We start from the raw sequence: 20586 nt of genomic DNA, 5'->3' as shown, positions 1-20586 counted from the left end.
GTATTTCCTATGAATGGTAGTTACATCTAAAGGCTTAATCAGATTCAGCAAACATGCAGTTGACAAGTGTTAACTAAGCACCGTGCGCTTGCTGCCAGATGAGATACAAAAATGTCTACGACATCATTCCTAATCTGCTTCTTACAAGCATGGAAGATTAAAATTCAAATAAGTGCCTTTGGAGAGAGGCAAACTACTCTAGCAGCTCAGATCAGAGAGTGGTTACTTCCAATAAGGTATGTGAGGAATGGAATGAGAGAAAGTTTTGCGAAGACAATGCTATTTCAACTGGGCTTGAAAGTTGCTAGAGATCTGACAAGTTAGTATTGTTATAAGCATTAACTAGCTGTGACAGCTCTGTTAATTGCAGTTAGTAGGGGGTGGGGGTAAAAGCTGGAAAGGTGGGGTACTGAGTTGAGTGGTGGCCCCCAAAATACGTATCCATGTCCTAATTCCAGGAACCTGTGTTACATTATTTGGAAAAAGTATCTTTACAGATGCAATCAATTTAAGGATGAGATGTGATAATCCTGGATTATGTGATTGTTCCCTAAATCCAATGACAAATGTTCTTGCAAAAGACAGAAGAAAAGACACACAGAGGAGAAAGCAATGTGAAGATGGAGGCAGAGACTGGAGTGATGTGGCCATAAGCCAAGGAAACTGGCATCCACAAGAAGCTGCAAGTAGCAAAGAATGGATTCTCCCCTAAGACCCTCTTTAGGGAGTGCAGCCCTGATAATACCTTGATTTTGGACTTCTGGCTTCCAGACTGTGAGAGAATAAATTTCTGTTGTTCTTAGCCACTAATTTGTGATAATTTGTTGCGGCAGCTACAGGACACTATACAGGTGGGTTGAGGCTAGATGTAAAACTGTGGAATTTTACCCTACGTTGCACTAGGAGTGCTTCCACATCTCTGGTACCTCAGTTTCCATCAATCCAATGTTTGCCTTTAGCTGAAACTGCATTAAAAAAAAAATCCCTGTAGCTCTTAAATGAAGCATCCATTTGATTAAGGGAACCTCCTCCTGAATTCCTATTTGAAGCAATAATGGGATTCAAAGCATTGTTCATGACTGCAGCCTTAGGTCCGCCACAACGGAAACCTAAAGGTACTCAACTTAGGGAGTCACTATCCCTAATTGCACTTTGCCCTAAAGACCCCCGTAAACTGGAAATGTAATCGAAAGTCAGATGCATAACAACTATTAGGTTGTTCTTGGATGCACAACACCATAAAGCCATCAGGGAACAAAAGTCTTGTGTTATAATAAGAAAACAAATAGTAGAAGTACTATATATGTGTGTGGTGCTGTTTAGTACGGCCATAGCACAGAGCAGGAGTTTCTACTCTAGATTTGAAAGTCCACGGAAGCCTTTTTCGCCGTGTCCCATCTTCCCCTTGCTTTGTGAGGGGCTGCTAACTTTCCCCAGGGTCCTCGCCTCCCTCTCGTGGTCCCCCTGATCTAACTCCCCCCGGGGCGCTCTAGAGGGAGCCCGCGGGCCCGCGCGCCCACCGCAGAATCGTACTCTGTGTAGCCGCCTAGTCCTCGGACTTCGTTCCAACACCTGCACCGCCCAGAGCGACAGCCAATGGGGGCGCCTCCGCAAACATGGCCCCTTGTGCTCTCACAGTATTCGTGAGACTCTGCCCCTTACACACACTTAGCCAGGTACACCTCGCCGCCCTCCCATGTGCGCCCCGTGTGACCCAGCCGGTAACCCCCAGCCTGGGAAAGCCCGGTTGCCGGGTTCCCGCCGCTGCCCGGGCCGACTCCGTCCGGCTCGCAGGCTCGGACCCCGGACTCCCGCCGCCCCCGCCCTATCGGGTTCCAGGCAAAACCCGGAGCGCTGGCCGCTCACCGGCTCCCGGGAGGCGGCGCGGCGCGGTGGAATGAGCATGCGCAGTGGGCAGGGCCGGCTCCCGGCGCAAGAAGGAAGCGTCCGCGGTGTTCCCGGCGGCTGCGCTGGGGTATGCGGTACCGGCTAGCCTGGCTGCTGCACTTCGCGCGGCCCAGCACCTTCCGCTCGGTTCTCGGCTCCCGCCTGCTGTCCCCGGAGCGCTTCTGTGGGTAAGAGGAGCGGAGCGCCCGGGCCCTCGGGGCCCGCGGGTCACGGTGGTTTGGAGCTCGGGTTGCAAAGTGGTGATTCAGCACTTAAAGCCGCCGCCGCCGCCCCTCACGCCGCCAGTCCCGCCGGCCTGGGGCCCGGACGCCCGCCCAGAGGCCGCCCCGGGGCCCGGAAGGGCGGCCGGCCGGGCGGGAGCGCCGGGCCTTGCCGGGAGAGGAGGGCGCCCCTCGGGCCGGTGAGGGCGGATGGGGAATGTGACCCGGGGTCACGGGGCGTGTGTCACAAGTGCGGGGGGCGCGGGCGCGGACGGAGTGACCCTGCCGGTCTCCCGGGAGTCTGCCCGTGAGGGGCCGCGAACCCGAGTCCGACTGCCCCTGGCCGTGGGGTAAAGGAATCCGAGTCTAGGGAGACCGCTTCTCACCCTCCTCTCAGCCTGCGTTTTTTCCATGGGGACGGAGTTTCCACTACTATATGGAAATGCCTGCTTTGGGAACCGTAAAAGTTTGCCTGCCTGCGCCTTAGTGAGTAGACGAGTGTTGGGTTTCCTGTCCGGGGAAATTCGGGAGCCAAAGGATAGCTTGGGAACCATCAAAGCAGCTCCCTTGTTTTACACCTGAGACAACCGAGGCCCAGAGAGATTGTGTGATTTCCCAGTTGCAGGGCTTGTGGCAAAAACCAGGATGGGGACGCGGAATTTNTTTTTTTTTTTTTTTTTTTTTTTTTTTTTTTTGCCATCCGGTGGCGTGCTTTCTCCGCTTCGCTGCTCAGTGTATACTGGAAATACATAGCCTTGTAGTGAACGCTGGATGCCCTTTACTGTGAATAGAGAGGAATTGGCAAAGAGGGGCAGTATGGTCTTGACATATTTAGACGTATCATTTGAACCCCTCCTCTGGTTTTAATAATATCTAGGACCTAAAAAGCGCAGGGCACTGTGATAGACCCTCTGTGTAAGTATGTGGTCTGTCTTCCAAGGAACTTTGACTTCGTTTGAGCTGATTAAGATGCCAAGAGAGTATAGCCAGCAAAAAAGGATGTGTTTGACTAGGGTCAGAACATAGGCAGTATGGGCAGTGCGTGCTTTGGGAGCACAATTTAGGGCAGAGACAGAGGAGGGGGTCTGTGCTGGCCTTTGAAGGAAAAGCAGAAAGTGGGTGGGAGGGTGACAGTGGTGGTTGTAATCCAGTGGTCAGGGCTGGCCAGTGAGCAGATTAGTCTAGTTGGAGCCTTAGAGAATTTCTGTGGGGGAATTGGGAGGAAACAAATCTTGTATTATAAAAGTAGGATAATGCTAGCCTGGGCTTTCAATGTTAGTTGGGCTTTTCCAGTGCAATAGTATTGGGAGCTGTTGAGAGTTTTTGAGGTGGGGAGTGATCTAATGAAACTGGTAATTTAGGAAATTAGTTTGGTGGCTAACAGGTTGTAAGGGAGTGGAGAGATCTGAAGCAGAGAAATTGGTTGGCACTTAGTCTTTCCTGACTGAACTAGGATGGTAGTAGTAATGGTGCTAAAAAGCCCAAATGCAAATGAGAAAATCTGTAGAACTTGTTTTCCCTCTTTCCACTCTATGCAAAATCCACTACAACGTGAATAAAGATCCCTGAGTTTAGATAAAGAAGTGGGTGTGGTGAGCATAGGCAGGGTACCTCTGTGGGCCTCCTTCAGATCAGAATTTTTTTTGTACTTTGTTTGTTGCTAATAGGCTTTGCTTAGCTCCATATTGTCTCCAGTGTACAGAATTTGGAATTTTATTTTTATTTTATTTTTATTAAATATTTTATTTTAAAGTAATCTCTACACCCATTGTGGGGCTCAGACTCACAGCCTTGATGTCAAGAGTCAAATGCTCTACAGACTGAGCCAGCCAGGTGTCCCAGAATTTGGGATTTTAAAGAAAGCACCAGTTTTATACAACAAAGAGGTTTGTATGTTCTACCTACAATCCAGTTTTCTCTGTGCTTTTCTCCCATTGGTCTTCACTTTCACTGATGAAGTTCAGTGCATGGGTTGTTGAACTGACAGAGCTTCAAGTTAAGGTTGTTCTCAAAGGAAATTCAGAAGATTCAAAGATAATGAGATTAACTATCTAGAAAACTCTACATTAAAAATTAGTGATTGAGGCTATTAAGGAAAATACAGGTCCAATCAAAGGGGTCAGGGTATAGTTATAGGAAGGAAAGCTACCATCCGAAACTACCCATATTTAAATCTTAAGGAAGGTAATCCTGTACAAAGTAGGGAGATGTAATTTTTTTTTTTAAAGATTTTATTTATTTATCAGAGAGAGTGAGAATGAGTGGGGGGAGCTGCAGGGAGAGGGAGAAGCAGGCTCCCCACTGAGCAGGGAGACTGATGTGGGACTTGATCCCAGGACCCTGGGATCATTACCCTGAGCCGAAGGCAGATGCCGAACCGACTGAGCTACCCAGGCGTCCCAAAGTAGGAGATGTAGTAACAGAGGTGGTTACAGGGCTATTTATTGGGAGAGTTGGGATTTAACCCATGTCTGTCTGGAGCCAGAGCCTGAGCTTTTAACTGTATAATACTGCCTTTGCCAGTGTTGAGGCATTCATTCCTGTTCTAACTTTTGAGAAAGAGATGGTCTTAAAGCATTCCTATAAGATTTATTCACAGCTTCATTGTCCTCTATTTAGACATATTGAATAAGTTGGGACTGTGTGTAATTATCTGTACTGTTGGGGGAACCTAGAAGTAATAGCCCAGTCCCTGGCAACTACTTGAAACACCTGTGCATTGGTCCTCACTTTGCAGGCAACTCTACTTTGCATTTTTCTGTTCTGTGGGTGTAGGTAACAGTGATATGCCAAATGGACTATTAAGATCCAGGCTTTTAAATTACTTTTTTTTTTAATGGCACAGCCACTATTTATATATGTGTGTACGTATGTATGTATGTATGTATGTATGTATGCATGTAAGCAAGCTCTGTGCCCCCCATAGGGCTTGAACTACTGACCCTATAATCAAGAGTCGCATGCTCTACTGACTAAGCCAGCCAGGTGCCCCCAGGCTTTTAAATTACTTTTAACCAGAAGAATATCTTTTAATGGTCCAAAAGGAAAGGATGCCCTTGAGGATCTTTAATTAGCATTAGCCCAAACTGTACACAGTAAAAAATTACATTCTTCTTTTCTGCCTTTAAGGTTAGGGTTGGGGATAATACCAGGGAGTAGTGTGGGGAGCAGAATTTCAATATATGTTTTCATAAGAATTGATTTCTTTTCTGTTTTTCTTTTTCTTTTCTTTCTTCCTTTTTTTTTGTTTTTTAAAGATTTTTACATTTTATTTATTTATTTGACAGAGAGAGACAATGAGAGAGGGAACACAAGCAGGCGGAGTGGGAGTGGGAGAAGCAGGCTTCCTGCTGAGCAGGGAGCCCGATGTGGGGCTCGATCCCAGGACCCTGGAATTGTGACCTGAGCCGAAGGCAGACGCTTAACGACTGAACCACCCAGGCGCGCCTCTTTTCTGTTTTTCTATTAGTATTTTAGATCTCCTAAAGAGGTACCCTGATAATCAGCCTACCTTTCAGTCAGGGTGACAGGGCTGACACACTGTCACAGGGGTAGATCCTCTAGATAGGCTGGATGGAGGCTTGGGTAGGCCATTTCTACATGGTTTTTCTTGAGTCAGCCCTCACTCTCCTCTGTGGGTTTCTTTAGCCATCATTTGAATATCTGTTTTGTAGTGATCACTCACTATTATGCGCTCAGCACTGTGGGGGATGCAAAGAGTCAGTGATAAATTCTGTCCTCAAGGAGCTTTCAGTCAAATAGTAGATCTACTTCTTACTTATGGTCTTTTACCAAACAGCTCCACTTTTGTGTTGTTGCCTCTTTCAATTTATTTTGAAAAGCAGCTCAATATTTTTATTATAGTACTCTTTCTTTTAAAAGTGGGACTTAGAAATTGTTGTAGCATTAAAAGCTGTAAAAGCTTTTATTCCATGCAAAGAACTACATAGTTTCTCTTTGCCAATTAAAAATGTGTAACTGTTTAAAAAAAAAAAAAAAAGGTGGGACCCACAAGCTGCTCCCTGAGGGGAAGGTATCACACTCTACCTGACATATTTATTGCGTGAATTAATGAATGGTCTGTTTTCAAAACCAGTTTTCTCTGTTGATTTCCCTAGTTTTGCAAATATTGGTGTTAATCATTTTCTCAGTTTAACTTCAAAATTGGAGTAATCTTTGCATCTTTTTTTCTTGCCCTATTCTGAAGACCAGACTCTTGAGTCTTTCATCCTAAAGTTTCTTGGAGTGAACTTAATCTTCCATTATCCTCCTAGTTTAGGCTATGATTATCTTCCCTGACATCTCATATCTACAAGTTCTCTGTGTGTGTGTGTGTGTGTGTGTGTGTGTTTGTGTGTGTGTATGTATATTTTAACTCCAGTATAATTAACATATAGTGTTATATTAGTTTCAAGTGTACAATATAGCGATTTAACAATGCTGTATACTCAGTGCTCATGGTGATAAATGTACTCTTAATCCCCTTCACCTATTCACCCATTCTCCTCCCTCCTCCCCTCTGGCAACCATCAGTTCTGTATATTTAAGAGTCTGTTTTTTATTTGTCTCTTTTTTTTCCTTTTTTTTTTCTTAAATTCCACACATGAGTAAAATCATATGGTATTTGTCTTTCTTATTCTTATTGACTTATTTCACTTAGCATTATACTCTCTAGATCCATCTGTTATTGCTTATGGCAAGATTTCATTATTTTTTATGGCTGAGTAATATTCCATTGTCTGTATATTCATGTATCTTCTTTATCCATTCATCTGTGGATGGACACTTGGGTTGCTTCCATATCTTGGCTATTGGAAACAATGCTGCAGTAAACATTAGTGGTACATACATCTCTGTAACTGATTTTTCCAGACTCCTGTCTCCATACTACTTGATCCTTATCATCTGGTTAATTCTAATATACCACTTTCCCTGTGCCATTGTCTTGCTTAGAAACCACCAATGGTTCTGCACAATTTAAAGATCAAGTCCAAACTTCTTGGACCCAGCATTTAAGCATCTCATGAGCTGACCCTAGCCTAACTTTTCTAACTAACTTTCCTCTTCTCTAGTCATACCCACCAATTTCCTGTCTCTTGTATCTGAGCAGTTCATTCCCAGTTCTCAAATGCCCTCTGTCTTTGCTTTTATGACTACATCTGTCATTCTTTTTTAGACCTTATTTGGGTCACACAGTTGTGTTTCCTTTTTCTTTTTTTTTTTTTTAAAGATTTTATTTATTTATTCAACAGAGATAGAGACAGCCAGCGAGAGAGGGAACACAAGCAGGGGGAGTGGGAGAGGAAGAAGCAGGCTTATAGTGGAGGAGCCTGATGTGGGGCTCGATCCCGTAACACCGGGATCACGCCCTGAGCCGAAGGCAGACGCGTAACCGCTGTGCCACCCAGGCGCCCCGTGTTTCCTTTTTCTAAACAAAGATTTATTCGGGATTTTGAAACGTCCATTTGACATTTAACCATATACTACTTCATATTTTTTTTACTCTAAATATCATACATGGCAGAGTATATAGGGTAAAGAAGAAAAACAAGCACCTAGTTTAGGAAATAGAACATTTCGCTTTTTTTATTTTTTAAGTAGGGGGGGTTGAACTCACAATCCTGAGATAAAGACCTAAGCTGAAGTCAAGATTCAGACACTTAGGGGCGCCTGGTGGCTTAGTCGTTAAGCGTCTGCCTTTGGCTCAGGGCGTGATCCTGGCATTATGGGATTGAGCCCCACATCAGGTTCCTCTGCTGGGAGCCTGCTTCTTCCTCTCCTACTCCCCTGCTTGTGTTCCCTCTCTCGCTGGCTGTCTGTCTCTGTCAAATAAAAAATCTTTAAAAAAAACAAAACAAGGGGCGCCTGGGTGGCACAGCGGTTAAGCGTCTGCCTTAGGCTCAGGGCGTGATCCTAGCGTTGTGGGATCTAGCCCCACATTGGGCTCCTCCACTATGAGCCTGCTTCTTCCTCTCCCACTCCCTCTGCTTGTGTTCCCTCTCTCTCTGGCTGTCTCTATCTCTGTCAAATAAATAAATAAAATCTTTAAAAAAACACAAAAAACAAAAAAAACCAAAACAAAACACTTAAAAAACTGAGCCACCCAGGTGCCCCGGAAATAGAACATTTCTGGTAACTTTGAAGCTCTCTGTGTTCAGTACAGAGAAGTGGTGTTATCCTGTATTTGGATAGTAATGCCTTGATTTTCTTTATACTTTATCGATCTGAATATATTCTTTTTTTTCTTAACTGAAGATAAAAGTGTTTTTATTTTATTTATTTTTAAATTTTTAATTTAAATTCAATTTAGTTAACATATACTGTATTATTAGTATCAGGGGTAGAATTTAGTGATTCTTCAGTTGCATATAATACCCAGTGCTCATTACATCAAGAGCCCTTCTTAATGTCTATCACCCAGTTACCCCATCCCCCCACCCACCTCCCCTCCAGTAACCTCAGTTAGTTTCCTGGAGTTAAAAGTCGCTTATGATTTGCCTCCCTCTCTATTCTCATCTTATTTTATTTTTCTTTCCCTTCCCTTATGTTCATCTGTTTTGTTTCTTAAATGGCACATATGAGTGAAATCAAATGGTATTTGTCTTTCTCAGACTTATTTTGCTTAGCATAATACCTTCTAGTTCTATCCATGTTGTTCCAAATGACAAGATTTCATTCTTTTTGATGGCTGAGTAATATTCCATTGTATATATATGCCACATCTTCTTTATCCATTCTTCTGTCGTTGGACTTCTGGGCTCTTTCCATATTTTGGCTATTGTGGACGTTGCTGCTATAAACATTGGGATGCATGTGCCCCTTGGAATCGGTATGTTTCTATCCTGTGGATGATTACCTAGTAGTGCAATTGTTGGATTGTAGGGTAACTCTATTTTTAACTTTTTGAGGAACCTCCATACTGTTTTCCACAGTGGCTGCACCAGCTTGCATTCCCACCAACAGTGCAAAAGGGTTTCTCCGGATCCTCACCAACATCTTTTGTTTCCTGAATTGTTCATTTTAGCCATTTTGACTTGAGTGAGGTGGTATCTCTTTGTGGTTTTGGTTTGTATTTCCCTGATGCCAAGTGATGTTGAGCATTTTTTCATGTCTCTGTTCACGATTTGTATGTCGTCTTTGGAGAAATGTCTGCTCATGTCTTCTGCCCATTTCTTGACTGGATTTTTCATTTTTGGGGTGTTGAGTTTGAGAAGTTCTTTATAGATTCTGGATGCTAGCCCTTTATGTAATAAGTCATTTGCAAATATCTTCTCCCATTCCATAGGTTGCCTTTTAGTATTGTTGACTGTTTCCTTTACCATGCAGAAGCTTTTTATCCTGATGATGTCCCAGTACTTCATTTTTGTTTTTGTTTCCCCCTTTGCCGTGTCTAGCAAGAAGTTGCTGCAGCTGAGGTCATAGAGGTTGCTGCCTGTGTTCTTCTCTAGGATTTTGATAGTTTCCTGTCTCACATTTAGGTCTTTCATCCATTTTGAATTTATTTTTCTGTATGGTGTAAGAAAGTGGTCCAGTTTCATTCTTCTGCATGTGTCTGTCCAGTTTTCCCAACACCGTTTATTGAAGAAACTGCCTTTTTTCCATTGGATACTCTTTCCTGCTTTGTCAAAGATGAGTTGACTGTACAGTTGAGGGTCCATTTCTGGTTTTAGGATTATTTGTTCCAGTTCTGTGAAAAATACTGATATTATTTTGATAGGGATTGCATTGAATATGTTGATTGCTTTGGGTAGCATCGACATTTTAACGATATTTGTTCTTCCAATCCATGAGCATAGGATGTTTTCCCATTTCTTTGTGTCTTCCGTCATTTCTTTCAAAAGTTTTCTATAGTTTTAAGGGTCCAGATCCTTTATCTCTTTGGTTAGGTTTATACCTAGGTGTCTTATGATTTTTGGTACAATTGTAAATGGGATCAATTCCTTGATTTCTCTTTCTTCTGCTTCAGTGTTAGTGTATAGAAATGCAACTGACTTCTGTGCATTGATTTTATATCCTTAGACTTGGCTGAATTCCTGTATCAGTTCTAGCAATTTTTTGGTGGAGTCTTTCAGGTTTTCTACGTAGAGTATCATGTTGTCTGCAAATAGTGGAAGTTTGACTTCTTCTTTGCCGATTTGGATGGCTTTTATTTCTTTTTGTTGTCTGGTTGCCGAGGCTAGGACTTATAGTACTATGTTGAACAACAGTAGTGAGAGTGGACATCCTTGTCATGTTCCTGACCTTCAGGGAAAAGCTCTGTTTTTCCTTGTTGAGGATGATATTCGCTGCAGGTCTTTCATATATGGCTTTTTTGATATTGAGGTCTGTTCCCTCTATCCCTGCATGGCAGAGAGTTTTTATCAAGAAGCAATGCTGTATTTTGTCAAATGCTTTTTTGCATCTATTGAGAGGATCATATGGTTCGTATCATTTCTTTTATTAATGTGATATATCACGTTGATTGATTTGCAGTTGTCGAACCAACCTTGCAGCCCAGGAATAAATCCCACTTGGTTGTGGTGAATAATCCTTTAATGTATTGTTGGATCCTATTAGCTGGAATCTTGGTGAGAATTTTTGCATCCTTGGAAACATCCAGGGATATTTCTCTCTAATTCTCCTTTTTAGTGACGTCTTTGTCTGGTTTTGGAATCAAGGTGGTGAATAATCCTTTAATGTATTGTTGGGTCCTATTAGCTGGAATCTTGGTGAGAATTTTTGCATCCCTGGAACATCCAGGGATATTTCTCTCTAATTCTCCTTTTTAGTGACGTCTTTGTCTGGTTTTGGAATCAAGGTAATGCTGGCTTCATAGAATGAACTTACAAGTTTTCCTTCTATTTCTATTTTTTGGAACAATTTCAGAAGAATAGGTATTAATTCTTTAAATGTTTAGTAGAATCCCCTAGGAAGCCTTCGGGCCCTGGACTCTTGTTTGTTGGGAGATTTCTGTTACTGATTCAATTTCTTTGCTGGTTATGGGTCTGTTCAGGTTTTCTATTTCTTCCTGGTTCAGTTTTGGTCATTGATATGTTTCTAGGAATTTATCCATTTCTTCCAGATTGCCTAGTTTGTTGACATATAATTGCTCATAATATTCTCACATAATTGTATTTCTTCAGTGTTAGTTGTGATGTCTTCTCTTTCATTCATGGTTTTATTTATTTGGGTCCTTTCCCTTTTCTTTTTGATAAGTCTGGCTAGGGGTTTATCAATCTTATTAATTCTTTCAAAGAACCAGTTCCTAGTTTCATTGATCTGTTTTACTGTTTTTATGATTTCTATGTCATTGATTTCTGCTCTAATCTTTATTATTTCTCTTGTCCTGCTGGATTTAAGCTTTATTTGCTGTTCTTTTTCCAGCTCCTTTAGGTGTAAGGTTAGGTTGCGTGTTTGAGACTTTTCTTGTTTCTTGATGAAGTGATTATATTTTTTTTTTTTTAAGCTGAAAGTTCTCACATTTATTACTGAACCAACTTACCAGTGTAGAGGCATAATAACAGAAATATCATTTCCCTGATAAAACATATCTATTGGCCTGGTAGGAGGGATGTTTACAAGAGTGATAGGATAGGAACACATGATCTTCATGCAGCTTAAATATGTGTGCCAATTAGGTGTGTCTTCTCATGGTGTGTGATGCCTTAGAGACCCAGCTTGGTTCTTCTTCTGTGCCTCCTCTTGGAGTTGTACCTGATTTTATTACCAGTTTTCATCAGAATTCACTGGGAAGTGGGACGATTCTGCTTTTGTTTCTTGGCCAGGAATCACGATTCTGAAAGTCTTGTGAAAAGACATGGTGAGCAACAGTCAGCCACACACAGCAGGATGGTGGTGATGAGGAGAAAAAGCCGAAGTGAATATATTCTTTTTTTTTTTTTTTAAAGGTTTTATTTATTTATTCAACAGAGATAGAGACAGCCAGCCAGAGAGGGNAGCCAGCGAGAGAGGGAACACAAGCAGGGGGAGTGGGAGAGGAAGAAGCAGGCTCATAGCAGAAGAGCCTGATGTGGGGCTCGATCCCATAACGCCGGGATCACGCCCTGAGCCAAAGGCAGACGCTTAACCGCTGTGCTACCCAGGCGCCCCCGAAGTGACNCATAGCAGAAGAGCCTGATGTGGGGCTCGATCCCATAACGCCGGGATCACGCCCTGAGCCAAAGGCAGACGCTTAACCGCTGTGCCACCCAGGCGCCCCCGAAGTGAANACCGCTGTGCTACCCAGGCGCCCCCGAAGTGAATATATTCTTAAACAGTATACTTTTTAGTTTTTTCTGCTCTTGATCTTCATAGAAAATTTTCTTCTCTGAGTTACTTTTTTTCATTTAACCTTGTTTTGAGATTTACATAGATATATGCGTTCACTGCTGAATGGCAGGTTTATGTGAATATGCCACTAATTATTTTTCTATTCTGTTGTTGGTGGAGATTTGGGTTGTTTCATTTTTTTTTTTCCTCCTGTCACGAGTAACCCATGTTGTTGGCATGCCCCAGTACCCAGTCTTTGGAATCTTCTCTGCCTACACTCAGTTAGGGTTTTTGTTCAATCACATTGCTTTTTTTTTTTTTTTTTTTAAGATTTTATTTATTTATTTGACAGAAAGAGAGACAGCAAGTGAGAGAGGGAACACAAGCATGGGGAGTGGGAGAGGAAGAAACAGGCTCCCAGCGGAGGAGCCTGATGCGGGGCCTGATCCCAGAACGCTGGGATCATACCCTGAGCTGAAGGCAGACGCTTAACGACTGTGCCACCCAGATGCCCCTCAATCACATTGCTTTAAATATTATTTATATATGCTTTGTCCACTATGTAGCCATGAGGCACATGTGCTTATTTAAATGTAAATTAATGAGGGGCGCCTGGGTGGCACAGCGGTTAAGCGCCTGCCTTCGGCTCAGGGCGTGATCCCGGCGTTATGGGATCGAGCCCCACGTCAGGCTCCTCTGCTATGAGCCTGCTTCTTCCTCTCCCACTCCCCCTGCTTGTGTTCCCTCTCTCGCTGGCTGTCTCTGTCTCTGTCAAATAAATAATAAAAAAAATCTTTAAAAAAAAAAATAAATGTAAATTAATGAAAATTAACAATTCAGTTTTTCAGTCACCCTAGCTGCATTTCAGGTCACATGTGGCTCATGGCTACCATATGAGGCAGAGCAATTACAAAGCAATTATCATCACCAATGTTTTGTGAAACCCACCTGATCTGTATTCCAGTAGTTCCCAAATGTATCTCTCTCCCCTGAATTTCAGATTTAGGTAATAAACTTCCTACTCATCATTTCCCTTGGATGACCAATATATGTCTTAAACTTACCCTGTTCAAAACCTGCTCCTCCCACTATCTTCTCCCCCATCTCAGTGAATAACATCTCTATTCTTCCACTTGTTTAGGCTAAAAACTTGGAGTCGTCCTTAACTCCTTTCTTGTTTTCATATCCCTCATCGATCAGCATATACATCCAGATTCAAACCACTTCTGCCTGCCACCACCCTGGTTCTAATCACACTCTTTTACCCAGATGCTATAATAGCCTCTTAATCAGTTTCCTTGCTTCTGCACTTGCCTCGCTCTGTATAGCTTGTTTTTGTCACCACAGGTAGCATCGTCTTTTTGAAATCCAAGTCCTATATCTTCACCAGTGAATACTTAAAACCTGCGGTTGATCCCCATTTTGCTCATACTTAAAGACAAAATCTTTATAATAGCCAGGAACGCCCTGTGGGACGTGGCCTCTCATCACCTTTCTGATCTTGTTTCCAAAGTAATCACTCTCACCCCATTCTAGTCACACTGGTGTATTTACTGGACTCAGTCTTAGATTATTCTCACTGCTTTCCCTCTGCTCAGAGTGCTCTTCTACCATAGATATCAGGGAGGGCTTCACAGAGAGCATAGGGTTTGCTCAAATGTCTTTGAAGGAAATAAAAACTTTGGATGAACAGAGAAGGGGAAGAGAGGATATTTTACAAGGAATAGTGTTAGCAAAAGCTCAGAAGTAGGACAATTCGCAGTATAATCAAGGGACAGTATTTTATCCTAAAGGAAGTGGAGAGTCTCTGATACCTTTTGAGCAGTACAGTCACATATGAAAACAGTGTTTTTTTAATAAATCTGGCTGTTTTTTGGAAGCACAGTTGAAATGCAGGCGGAGACAAAGGATAAAGAAGAAGTGCATATAACAAGGAAAGGAGAGTATCTGCAGAGGGTGTGTGTGAAAGAAGATTTCAGCAGCTTTGATTCAATATGGGGGGAGATGGAGGAATCCCAGAGGCCTAAGGTCTTGGTCCTGAGTGACTTCCAGATTAGTGCCGAGATGAGCCTTGGCTAGGAAGGCCGCCACCAAGGTAGGGAAGGCTGTTGTGGGGAGATCACCTCCAGGCAGTGGGAGAAAGTTCAGTTAGGTGAGATGTTGGTCCTGGCTGGTGGCGGACTGGTGTTCTAAAGGCGCGCCAAGAGAACAGGTTGGTCACATGCAGTGGTGGGGCAGTCTTGTAGGCACTGTTAACCGTCTTGTAGCTAGATGTTAACCATCAGGAAGATAGGTGACTCAGGGTCCCTCAGGGTAGTGAACTAGACTGAGCAGTCCTTAAATACCCAGAACCAAACTGGTGATCCAGCCTGCAGATTGTAGTTAAGGAAAGAATTCATCTGAAAGATCAGAACCCGGTTGATGAGTCCTGAACAGGAGTGTCTGAAATTTCCACTGTTTAGGGGTAGGAAATGGGTCCAGAGCCTAGAACAAGACTAAGCTGCAGTGAAGGCTAAGTAGACTCAGCTATGGTGCTCTTGATGTTGCTGTTAATGTGAACCATAAAAAATTTATTTTTTAAATAAATTTAAATAAATATGGTAGCTCATATTTATTGAATGCCTGTTGTGTGTTTTGCCTTATATTTGGAGCTTCCCATATGTTGTTTGATGGCCGCAGTAATTCTGTGAGAGAGGTATCGTGGTTCTTTTCTTTTTTTTTCAGATAAGGAGATTGAGGTTCAAAGAGGTTAACTTGCTCAAGGATACACTAGTGAGTGGCTTAGCCAGAAGTGAATCCAGATGAGCTCAGTTAAGAACCTCAGGGGTTGGGGCGCCTGGGTGGCACAGCAGTTAAGCGTCTGCCTTCGGCTCAGGGCGTGATCCTGGCGTTATGGGATCGAGCCCCACATCAGGCTCCTCTACTATGAGCCTGCTTCTTCCTCTCCCACTTCCCCTGCTTGTGTTCCCTCTCTCGCTGGCTGTCTCTATCTCTGTCGAATAAATAAATAAAAAATCTTTAAAAAAAAAAAAAAGAACCTCAGGGGTTGGTCATTATATTATTCACCTCCTTAGAGGTAGCTTGGCATCTGTAGTAGAGGTGGGGAAGTCAGAACAAGGAGGTTTTGGAAGGGATAAGCATGGTAAATGGTGAGCTGGTGATACTGAGTCTGGAGTTATTTCTGAATAGTGAATGGGTTTGAAGCATTTGAAATATGGCTGGACCTTGATAAGAAGGTCTGAGCTGATTTCCTACATCAGATAGCTGTGTGTAGAGATGATGGTTGAAGACACTGAGATGGGTGGGTATATGGGAAATATCTGTATAGAGATACAGAGGGCCCAAGTTACACCCTGAGGAATGCTGACATTTAGGAATGAGGAAACAGAGTTGGAGATGTTGAGGGTTAGAGAGGCATAAGATGATATCAGAAGCAGAATGGTTAGAAGTGTCCAGCCAGAGAGGTTTGTTTTGTTTTTGTTTTTGTTCAAGATTTTATTTATTTATGGGACACCTGGGTGGCTCAGTCAGTTAAGCATGTGCCTTCGGCTCAGGTCATGATCCCAGGCTCCTGGGATCAAATCCTTCATCATTCTTGCTCAGCAGGGAGTCTGCTTTCTCCCTCTGCCTTCTGCTCCCCTGGCTTGTACTCTCTCTCTCTCTCATAAATAAATAAAATCTTAAAAAGAAAGATTTTATTTGAGAGAGAAATAGCCAGAGAGAGCAGGAGTGGGATGGGGGTGGGGTGGGGAGGAAAGGGAGAGGGAGAAAGCAGACTCCCCACTGGGCAGGGGGCCTGACTTGGGGCTCAATCCCAGAACCTGAAGATCATGACCTGAGCTGAAGGCAGATGCCCAACTGACTGAGCCACCTAGGTGCCCCCAGCCAGAGAGGTTTTAAGCAGACTGGGGGCCTTGGGAAAAGACCAAAGACCGTTTCATTGGTAACCTACAAATAAAGGGGAAAGAATAGAAGCCAAGTTTTATGGGGCCCTACAGAGTGACTTTTAAAAAAATGTTGGTATGGAATTGGAGAAATTAGGTAGTAGCTGGAAAGAGCAGGGTTGAGCAGAAGTGTGGTAGGAGAAATAGGGAAGTTGGTACTGGTGGCCAAGAGGAAGAAGCTAGTAGAGGAGAATAATGCCTAAGGGAAGGCCTGGAGAAAGTGGATGTGAAGATACAGGTGAAGAGGGTAGCATTGGAAAAATAAAGATTTGTTCAAGATAGGTCTTCATTTAAAAGGGTAGTTGCTTATAAAGAATTAAAAAAGGTAAGTGATCCTTAAAACTCTGGGCCTCAGTTTCCTCATTTGAAGAAGGGATCCTTCTAGTTTAAGTTCTGCCATTGTTCTCTGTGCTGTTAACACCAGCAGCTAAGAAAAAAAGGTCTGGATTTTTTTAGGAATTCTCCCAGGGTCTAGTAGGGAGAATGGGTTTCAGCTCAGTTAACATGGTGATTCTTTGCCCAACTCTACAGGCTATTTTAGGATCTCTAGAGTTATATTTGGAGCCAGGACCTCTGAAGGAGCAAGGATCCCCCATAATGGTATCGCTGGCACCCAGCACAGTGTCTGGCACATAGTAGTAGGTTAGTGTTTGTTGGATTAATTTGTCCAGAGACATGGGCTCCTGAAAGTAGGGGGAGCCCTAGTCATAAACTCGATTTAGTTTTTGCTCACAGTTTGTCAGTGTAGCTAGTAAATAGTATTTGTGTGTGTTTTCTTATAAAGAAGTTAGAGGTAGGAGTGTGTTTGAAAGATTTCTTGTGTTTCTGAGTAATTCATAGGAACTATGGTGGTTTGAAAAGGGATTGGACGTAAGGAACAGGACAGTGTGGTGGAAAAGAGCTCTACATTACAAAGGCTCATTTCCACTGGATTCTAGTGTTTTTGTTTTCACAGAAAATTGTTTTTATTTAACATTTTGGAAATCCCACTGTGATTAGTTCTGTTACTGTTAGCACTAGTTTTCATTTTATTCATGTTTTATTAGGAATGAATTTTTTTAAAAAAAGATTTTATTTATTTATTTGACAGAGAGACACCCAGCGAGAGAGGGAACATAAGCAGGGGGAGTGGGAGAGGAAGAAGCAGGCTCCCAGCGGAAGAGCCCGATGTGGGGGCTCGATCCCAGAACGCCGGGATCACGGCCCTGAGCCGAAGGCAGACGCTTAACGACTGAGCCACCCAGGCGCCCCAGGAATGGATTTTTAATTGAGGAAGTTTGGTCCTCGTGAGTTAAAGATAGATACGAAAGATAGCTTAAATAGTAGAGTTGTGAGGTTAATACCAGGTTTGCAGGTTGGTGTCACAAGATCTTTTTATTTATTTATTTATTTATTTTTAAAGATTTTATTTATTTATTTGAGAGAGAGAGAGCGCACACAAGGAAGGGGGAGCAGCAGAGGGGGAGGGAGAAGCAGGCTCCCCATTTATCAGGGAGCTCAGTGCCGGGCCTGATCCCAGGACGCTGGGATCATGACCTGAGCTGAAGGCAGAGGCCAAACTGACTGAGCCACTCAGGCGCCCCAAGTTCTACTAAATGCTTCTCTATTTTTCATGAATTATAAATCAGAAGTAAAAATTATTGTACAACTAGTATGTGTCAGCATTAACTTAAGTGCTGTGGATATAACAGTAACAACAGAGACAAAAATCCCCATTCTTCTAGTGGGGAAGACAGATGATCAGATAAGTAAAGCAAATGTTTATTTGTCTTAAAGCAGTATGGAATTGAGTGCATTTAAATATCCTGATAGTTATTTTTATAGAATTAAAAATCTTTAGATTCAGTCAGCTCTAGAGTAAAGCAGTAGCTTACTCCTGGCATTAAAGAAATGAAGCATTTCACGTCAGTGAAACCTTGTTCTGTGAAAGTTATTTGCTGTATATTCTACATTTTTTAAATGTTTGAGGTAAAGTTTTTAAATTTATCATTGATATTTTTATAGACTTTGAAACAGTATAATAAGCATAATTTAACATTTGATTATTCACATCTATTTTTTTTAGTTTTTTTTAAAAAAGACTTTATTTATTTGTTTGACAGAGACCGCGAGAGAGGGAACACAGCAAGGGGAGTGTGAGAGGGAGAAGCAGGCTTCCCGCCAAGCAGGGAGCCCGATGCGGGGCTCGATTCCAGGACCCTGGGATTGTGACCTGAGCTGAAGGCAGATGCTTAACGACTGAGCCACCCAGGCGCCCCTCACATCTATTTTTTTAAGTATAGTTTACACACAATGTTATCATTAGTTTCCGTTATACAACATAGTGATTGGACAAGTCTATACCTAGTGCTATGCTAACCACAAGCGTAGCTACCATCTGTCACCATACAACACAGCGCTATACCTTTGACTATATTCCCTGTGCTGTACCTTTCATCTCCGTGACTTGTTCATTTCATAGGTGGAAGTCTATCTCTCCCACTCTCCTTCACCCATTTTACCCATCCCCTGACATGCCTCCCCTCTAGTAATCATCAGTTCTCTGTATTTATGGGTCTGTTTCTGCTGTTTGTTTTTAGATCCCACATATAAATGAAATCATATGGAATTTGTCTTTCTCTGACTTATTTTCACTTAGGATAATACCTTCTGGGTCCATCCATGTTGTTGCAAATGGCAAAATCTCATACTTTTTTATGGTTGAGTAATAGTCCATTATTACACACACACCACCTCTTCTTTATCCATTCATCTATCAGTGGACATTTTGATTGTTTCCGTAACTTGATTATTGTAAATAATGCTGCAGTGAACATGGGAGTGATTATCTCTTTTTTGGTGTGGGGGGCGTGTATATATTTTTATTCTCTTTGGGTAACTAACCAGTAGTGGAATTACTGGATCATATGGTATTTCTATTTTTAATTTTTTGAGGAAACTTCCATTCTGTTTTCCACAGTGGCTGCACCAATTTACATTTCTAAAAACAGTGCATGAGGGTTCCTTTTTCTCTACATCCTCACCAACACTTAATTCTTTTTGATTCTAGCCATTCTGGCAGATGTGAGGTGCTGTCTCTTTGTGGGTTTTTTAATTTTTAATTTAGAGAGGGAGCGACAGTAGGGGAGGGGCAGAGGAAGAAAGAGAATCTCCAGCAGACTCCCTGCTGAGCACAGAGTCCAAGCAGGGCTTAATCTCACAACCCTGAGATCATGACTTGAGCTGAAATCAAGAGCCAGTGTTTAACTGACTGTGCCACCCAGGTGCCCCCATTGTGGTTGGGTTTTTTTTTTTTTTTTTTTTTAAGATTTTATTTATTTGAAAGAGAGAGCTCGAGTGGGAGAAGCAGACTCCCCACTGAGTAGGGAGCCCAATATAGGGCTCCATCCTGGGACTCTGGAATAATGACCTGAGCCAAAGTCAGATGCTTAACCGACTGAGCCACCCAGGCACCCCCCTCATTGTGGTTTTGATTTTCATTTCCTTGATGGTTAGTAATGTTGAGAATCTTTTCATCTGTATGTCTCCTTTGGAAAAATGTCTGTTTAGCCTCTCTGCCCATTTTTAAATTGATTATTTGGTTTTTTGGTGTTGTTATATAATTTCTTTATATATTTTGTATATATGTATTTTTTAAGATTTTATTTATTTGTCAGAGAGAGAGCACAGGCAGGGGGAGTGGCAGGCAAAAGGAGAAGCAGGCTCCCCGCTGAGCAAGGAGCCTGATGGGGGACTTGATCCCAGGACTCTAGGATCATGACCTGAGCCGAAGGCAGACGCTTAACTGACTGAGCCACCCAGGTGTCCCTGTATTTTGTATATTCACTCTTTATTGGACATATCATTTGTGAATATCTTCTCTTGTTCAGTAGGTTGCCTTATGTTTTGTTGACAGTTTCCTTTGCTGTGCAAAAGCTTTTTATTTTGGGGTAGTCTCAATAGTTTATTTTTGCTTTTGTTTCCCTTGCTTGAGGAGACATAACTAGAAAAATGTTGCTATGGCCAATGTTCAAGAGATTATTCCCTATGTTTTCTTCTAGTAGTTTTATGGTTTCACGTCACACATTTAGGTTTTTAACTCATTTTGAGTTTATTTTTGTGTATGGTGTAAGAAAGTGGTCCACTTCCATTCTTTGCATGTAGCTGTTCAGTTTTCCCAATACCATTTGTTGAAGAGACTGTCTTTTCCCCCATTGTATATTCTTGCCTCCTTTGTCGTAGATTAATTGACCATTTTAAGTAAGCATGGGTTTATTTCTGGGCTCTCTATTCTGCTTCATTGATCT

The 20586-nt window shown here is 42.5% G+C and overlaps 1 protein-coding gene and 1 pseudogene across 3 annotated transcripts in view; one reads left to right on the top strand and one right to left on the bottom strand.

The window, feature by feature from the left end:
* Positions 1 to 1888: 1888 nt before the first annotated feature.
* IDE (insulin degrading enzyme) overlaps positions 1889 to 20586 on the top strand; it is a 110317-nt gene continuing 91619 nt past the window's right edge. For 2 of the 3 annotated variants that reach the window (XM_019796278.2, XM_002916104.4), the window contains exon 1: positions 1889 to 2075. In XM_019796278.2, the coding sequence (XP_019651837.1) occupies positions 1978 to 2075 (98 nt within the window). In that variant the 5' untranslated portion in view covers positions 1889 to 1977. Of the gene's footprint in view, positions 2076 to 2196; positions 2595 to 20586 lie in introns of those variants that run through there. The other variant, XM_034662960.1, reaches the window with a different exon arrangement.
* LOC117802721 lies at positions 11610 to 11906 on the bottom strand (annotated as a pseudogene).

The sequence above is a fragment of the Ailuropoda melanoleuca genome, chromosome 6, assembly GCF_002007445.2.
Source record: "Ailuropoda melanoleuca isolate Jingjing chromosome 6, ASM200744v2, whole genome shotgun sequence".
Taxonomy (NCBI): Eukaryota; Metazoa; Chordata; class Mammalia; order Carnivora; family Ursidae; genus Ailuropoda; species Ailuropoda melanoleuca.
This window is presented reverse-complemented; position numbering and strand designations above follow the sequence as displayed.